A 7,130-nucleotide genomic window follows, 5' to 3' on the forward strand; every position below is an offset into this window, starting at 1 on the left:
TAGGGTAACTTGTAATCTGTAACCTATTACATTTCCAAAGTAACTTTCCCAACACTGAATATAATGTGTCACATCCGATTTCTTTCTCAGTTGTTTTCGTTCACTTAAGACATAACCGACTGTGTTTACGGGTATTTTGAATTTAGTGTGTATGTGTCTGTTCAAATGCAAGAAGATATGAATGAGGAATCAACTCGGTTTTCACATGCTGTCTGAAATGTGCCTCTCTGTGTGCACACAGACAACAAAGTAGTGAATCGAGATCTCTTTCGCCTCTTTTTGTACTGGAATAGTTTAAAATCGCTTGAATGTGTAAATTGGCAAGACAAAACATACAAATGATGAACTTTCACTCTATGATGGTTAAATTTAGCAATTAATCCACGAAACACATGCATGCTGAACTGTGGTGCCTGGTCCATACGGATCACGGACCAACTACAATCCATTTAACCCCTAGAATAAACTGACTTTGATTTTAGATCATTGAGGTTTTGATTTTTCACTTCATGTTTTGAGAAATGTGTTATAGGTTTCAGGAAATGACTCTTAGCAAGTGTGAACTGTAAAATCCTGATGCTAGTGACACACCAATGTATCTGCCAGACCAATTAAACGGCAGAATATTTTATTTTGAGATTATCTGCATTGACTGAAAACTGCATGGTGGATTTACAGAAGTGGTAGTTCCCTTTTTGTCTGTTCCAAAACCTGCCAACAGCTTTGTCAATGGATAATAAACATTTTCTGAACAAATGTTTGTAGTTAATGTTAATGTTAAGTAAATATTGTGCAACATTTTGCATTTAATTTCAACATGTCTCATTTGCCATCATAAAAGTTTATTACGCATAAACATTGATGTTATATCAGCCATCTGCCACTCTTCTCTCTAGATACTGGTATCAGCATCAGTTCAGTTTAATTGTTTGGCTTCCTAAATAGCTCTTAACTAAATACAACAGGTTGTGTGATGCTGAGAAAGGATTACAGAGTAAAGATAGTTTAACATACAGATGCAAAGAATTTCTCATTTCTACAGTAAACAATGTGCCAACGAACTTACCAGGTTGCTGCATTTGAATTGGGGCACATTGTTATGTGCTTTACATGTTGTGATGTCACTCGCTGTGTTAAATGAGCTCTGTCCTTTTTTCAATAATATTTAACTTTCTATATTCCACTTTCCTTGATATTTCATTTTATGTTTATTTTATCCTCCTATTTTAATTTCTGATCTTAGTTGATTAGACTTCAGATTATTGTATTACTGACTGATGCTTATGTAAAATTTCCAAATATCAGTCCGCTAATTAGCATGTTATATCAGTGTACAGCTTATTGTTACACACAGGGGAGCTAATAAATTGAGATGTTGTCAGTAACATGAGGGTGAAACTGTGAGAATGAGGGGTGTGAGAGCGAGAGGATGTCTGCGGGTTTAACTGAAGCGTGGATAATCATTTGTCATTATTGCAGTTAGTGTTGGAGGTTGTGTGTGTGTAGGTGGGAGTGACTCACAGTTTGTGTGTGTGTGTGTATGTGAGGTAATGATAAAGTGCCGAGATGCAGTATTTTTAACTCCCACTCATGTTTCAGTGTTTTCATTCGCCTTTTGCATTAACATGAATTTCATGCATGTTTCATAACGATGTTGTTGTTTTTTTCATTAATGTGCGAGTCTGTAGCTCAAAATTATAAATCCTAACAAAAAACGTGATTACAGTGGTGTAAGTCACTTCTAGAAATCTTCTTTTTCTTTTGTTTTGTCACTTTGTCTGTAGTTTGTTTTTTATGGATTGATAGTTTTTGTAATCTGTTTTCCCAGTGTAATGAGAAAATATTAGAGGACTTATAAGTGAGTCAAACACTTCATTCATGGAGGAAAAATAATCTTCACATCTACCTTTGAATGACACAGAAAGGGTTTTTCCCCACCATGTTTGTTGGGCAACTCTCGAATAATTTAATGGTGCTTAGACCTGCAGACACAATATTATAAATAAATAACTAAAGCATTTAATAAGGCATTTTAACTATTTTCTTTTATTTGGCCAGAGCTGCATGCACTCATTGACCTTTGGTTGTGTAGTACTGACTAAGTGTATAATAAAAACAGAATTGATTAAAGTCTTTAAAGAAATGGTATTTGCAACCTACAATACCTTCAAAAATATATATATACTGTATATTTTTTTTAATCCTCTGTTCAGCCTGGCCTGTGGAGGCTGAAGGTCAAGTCTAAACTTTTGCACATCAACAGAGGTTTGTTCAGCTCTGTAAGAACATTCAGTTAAATGTTAAGTGTTAAAATACTTGTCTCATGTTAATGTGCAAAATGGCACATATTAGTGGTGCAAAAATTACACACTTTCAGGTTAAACATTAAGCAAAGCAGAGGCAAAAGCAGTTGCAACTCTGTGTGTGTTGGGTTGAAAATAGAGCTGCAGTTTTCAGCTGAAGATCCAGTGTGGTTGTCCTATGTGGGTGTTTGTACAGGTGGCTTACATGTGTGTTCATGGCCTGTCTAGTAACGGTGGCCCCTTATATTTCTGGGCTTTTCAGCACACCTTACACTATCCTCATGTTTTAAATGTTTACTTTGGTGTGTTTTGGTATGTTCTGTTTAATTTCTCTGATGACTGTATTGGAGAGGGGGCCACAAGAAGAAATTATGTCATCTCTAAACTGCACCATGACACTACAGCAGTTTCACTGGTGGCAGGTGTCATTTCCTGCCTATGTGTGCTTTGAGATAGACAGTATGTTTTTCCTTAAATAGAAGTTTTATATTTCTATTTCTGTTTTTATTTTTATATTTTTATATTTTATATATTCGATCAAATGTCAGCTTTAGTCCCATGATACTATGCAGTGTTTCCTACAGAATTCAGCTTTTCAGCGGCGTAGTCAGACGTTGAATATGTTAAAGCAGTTACTGAATAAACAACTAACTGATTTAAACGGATAGTTTGAGTCTTTAGGACTGATTCATTTAAAGAACTGACTCTTGAATTGACTATATTTTCTTTTGAAAACAGTAACCTTTTTTTTTAACAAATACATTATTGGTCCCATGTTATGTTTGGTGTTTTTAACTACTATGTATTTGCAATAAAAAGAAAATGTTAGGTTAAAAAGAATACTTGTGTTCATTAGGCCTGTCGCGATAATTAAATAACCGTCTAATCACGATTATTTGATCTAACCGCGGTTGTTTCAGACAACCGCGATTATTGTGCTTTTTATAGGAGACAAGGGGGAGTCATACACCAAACGAAACAGAAGAGCACCAGTTTGCTTTTCATGCACTGTATAGCCTATACAGGGCTCCAGACTCTAGTTTTTCTCTGTAATGAGGAAGTGAGTATTTAGTGGATTGCATTTTACAAAGGGTTTAAAAGAGTTACCATTAGTTCCACAAACACAGTATTGATATTTTGTAGTGGTGTAGAAAAAAAATTGCGCTGGTGTTGGATCGTTATTGACCGATTCTTAGAATTTGGAATACTCTATGTAATCTTACACTGCAAAATAATAACTCAAAAAGATTAAAAGATAACATCATAATTATTTACTGATCCCTTAAATTAATCACAATTATATAATGAAAGCCATAAAAACAGACAATTAATCACGATAATCGGCATAATCGTAATAATCGCCAAAGCCCTAAAACAGACAATTAATCGCAATAACCTTGCGAGTGACTATTTTTAGACAATTAATTGTCAGCCAAATTTCATAATCGTGACAGCCCTAGTGTTCATGTTGTATTGTAATTGCTTTTGCTGCTATTGAGGTGGGATAAAGTGAAGGTTAAGGACAGGTTTTGTGTTATGGTTAGGTTTAAGGGTGGGTTAAAGGGTAGGTGTAAGGTCAACAATGTAGTTACACGTGTAATTACAAAAATTATAGTTTTAATTACATGCAGGTGTTTGTAGTCAAGTCACCTTTATTTATTTAGTGCTTTATGCAATACATTTGGTGTCAAAGCAGCTTTACAGTGTCAAACAGGAAAATAGTTGGTCAATAATGCAAAAGGACAACAACAAATAGTCAATTTTTCAAAGTCAGTTCATTGATGAATTAGGCCCCGTCCACATGGAGACGCGTTTAGCTGTATACGCATAAATTTTGTATCGTATAGGCGTTTCGTCCACAAGAATCTGGCGTTTTGGGAGAGTGAAACCGATATTTTTTGAAACCGGGTCCCAGAGTGGATAAATCTGACATGTATGCTACATGTATACTACATCGTTTTGTGTCGGTTTCGTGTGGACGCAGATATTACTTGAGACGAGGGGAAAAAAAAGATCGGATAGGGAAAGCTCTGGCTTCGTGTGGATGTAGCCTCAGTGATGTCATAGTCCATTTCAGCACTCTTCCAATAGTGTCTGTGCAATCAAGCCGACAATATTGCCAGAAATTAAGCGTCCCCAACTTAGCAAGCCAGAGGCGACAGTGGCAAGGAACCAAAACTCCATCGGTGACAGAAATGGAGAAAAACAAAACCTGGGAGAAACCAGGCTCAGTCGGGGGGCCAGTTCTCCTCTGGCTAGACAAAATCAGCATGGTGTGGTTTAATTCCAGGCTGCAACACAGGTCAGATTGTGCAGAGGACTCGTCTGGTTCCCGTGGTCTTGTGCCGATGGCAGTCTAGTTGACAAGGTCTTCACAGGGGATCTGTCTCTGGGGTGCATCTAGTTGACATGGTCTCCGCTGTATGTATGTAATAAGTACAACGTAAAAGCGTGTTTGTGAACAGTAAGTGCAAATGATTTACATAATCTGGTCTTTGTAATCATTTTATTGAATTCAATAAAAGCTCTTTTGTGCTCAAACTTGGGAAGAAAATAGAAGTATCATCATTATGAAGCAAAATCATCATCATCATCATCATGACACAAAAGTACCATCATCATTAGATGCTAGTAAAATATCTTACGCTATGAAATAATCATATGCCATTAAAATGTCTTGTACTGGTACTCCGTCATGACATGGAGCAAAACTGGCCTACTGGTGCAGTCTTAAGACTACTTAATGGCCAAATAAAAAGTGCATTAAAATCATCGATATGTTAACAATGGTGGAGATAGATGCACTTATAAAGAAAGTGAGTGAAGATTGTGTCCATAAAGATTTCACATTGTGCAGTAAAGGGTAGAGAACTTTTGGAAGTTGTGAAGGCAGGGCAGAAGAGAGAGTGAAAAAGGGAGATGAGGGGGGGAGAGGTGTGGCTGCTGGACATTCCGAATGCTTTTCCGGTAAGGGTTTCCAGCGAGACCATGCCTGGTATGTCGGTCACACACAACAGACCTGGTCTTGCTTCAAAGTGCTTTACGCAGCAGTGCCGTAACCGCCAGCCATCACCTCAGTCTGCATGTGCAGGAACAAATCCATGGGCCTGGTGGCCTCATTGCTTGCTTAATTGTTTTAAATGCATTTCCGTTCATTATACGCTGCATTCCCTTAGGACAGGACATCATCCAGTTGCCCAAAAAAGGTGAAGTGTGCTCTGGGTAACAAAGGCTGTAATATATATAAAACAAGGATGAATGACTTGTCAGATCAGGCTTCATCATCAGAAGTGGATGTTCTTTTATTATCTACTGACTGTAAAGCCTTGCTGACATATCAGTCTTAATTTCTTCAGGCTGGAAATTCTGCCTTGCCATTTAACATCCTGTCCTTGAAATATGCCTGTAGCTCATTCCACTCAGGGTCTAAGTAAAAGAGATACTGCTCAGCATTAGTTTTTTTTCCCAGATGAATAAACATTTCCAATACAGTAACAAGGTGGGATTAGTTTTCTAAATTGTTAAATTGTCTAGCTACATTTATTAACATAAAATGAATCTTATTTATGTACTGATTCTCTGTATTTTATTTATTTATTTATTTTTACTGTCTGGATGCGGGCGTGACGAAAGTTTATTTGTATGTATCCAGAGCACATGTGATTTATATTATGACAACATGTTTAGAATTAATGAGATATATTAATTAACAGTGGCCTTTCTAAGCAGTTTATGTGAATCAGACCTTCATTGATTTTGTAATTAATTAATTTCTTTATTTTTTTTACATTAAATGGGAGGCCAGCAGCACTTGTTACCCAGAAAATTGGCACCCCATGTTTACAAGGAGACTGTTATTTGAATGTTTTACTCAAAGTGTTTGTCTTTCTGTTTCAGGACTCCATGAATGCCATGGTTTTAGATTTGGATTTTCCAGCCTTGCGTAAAAATAAGAACATTGAGACCTTCTTGAACAGATGTAAGTATCTGCTTTTATCAGGCCATGGTTTTCTCTGATTGTTGTTCTGTGTTATTCTGTTGGTAGAGGAAATACTTAATGATATTTTTTTTACAATGAGGCCGCTTCCTGCTACAACATCAACAGCATTGAATTGAATTGTTTTGAGTGGCTCTTCCTAATTTGGACCCCTCACTTTACAACACTGAAGCTCATCACATAAATAATTTACTGTCAACACAAACTGTAAAAACTGCATTTTTGTGTGTGTTTGGTATTAAAGGGTTAGTTCACCCCAAAATGAAAATTATGTCATTAATTACTCACCCTCATGTTGTTCCAAACCCGTAAGACCTTCGTTCATCTTCGGAACACGAATTAAGATATTTTTGATGAAATGTGAGAGCTCTCAGACCCTGCATAGACAGCAACGCAACTGTAATGTTCCCAAGTCCAGAATCGTAGTAAGGACATCGGTAAAACAGTCCATGTGACATCAGTGGCTCAACTTCAGTTTTGCGAAGCAACGAGAATACTTTTTGAGCACAAAGAAAACAAAAATAACATAATTTATTTAACAATTCTTCTCCCCAGAGTTACGTCTTCCGCCATTTTGGAGAGCGTAATCGACGTAATCAGCGTTGTTTACGTTAGGGGGAGAAAGCGTGTGCATGAACGTAATCTGCGTAATCAGCGTTGTTTATGCTTAGGGGAAAGCGTGCGTATGTGTTGTGATACTCTAAAATGGCGGAAGACGTAACTCTGGGGAGGAGAATTGTTGAATAAATTTTGTTATTTTTGTTTTCTTTGTGCTCAAAAAGTATTCTCGTAGCTTCGCAAAACTGAAGTTGAGCCACTGATGTCACATG

General features: G+C 36.9%; 1 protein-coding gene across 4 annotated transcripts in view; it reads left to right on the plus strand.

Annotated features, from left to right (window-relative positions):
• The window catches only part of rock2a (rho-associated, coiled-coil containing protein kinase 2a), a 70,641-nt gene that overhangs the window by 34,446 nt on the left and 29,065 nt on the right, over window positions 1–7,130 (plus strand). For all 4 annotated transcript variants that reach the window (XM_016574496.1, XM_016574497.1, XM_016574498.1 and 1 more), the window contains exon 2: window positions 6,201–6,282. In XM_016574496.1, coding sequence (XP_016429982.1) covers window positions 6,201–6,282 — 82 coding nt within the window. The remainder of the gene's footprint in view (window positions 1–6,200; window positions 6,283–7,130) is intronic.

Source organism: Sinocyclocheilus rhinocerous, unplaced genomic scaffold (genome assembly GCF_001515625.1).
Source record: "Sinocyclocheilus rhinocerous isolate Xijiao unplaced genomic scaffold, SAMN03320098_v1.1 scaffold503, whole genome shotgun sequence".
Taxonomy (NCBI): domain Eukaryota; kingdom Metazoa; phylum Chordata; class Actinopteri; order Cypriniformes; family Cyprinidae; genus Sinocyclocheilus; species Sinocyclocheilus rhinocerous.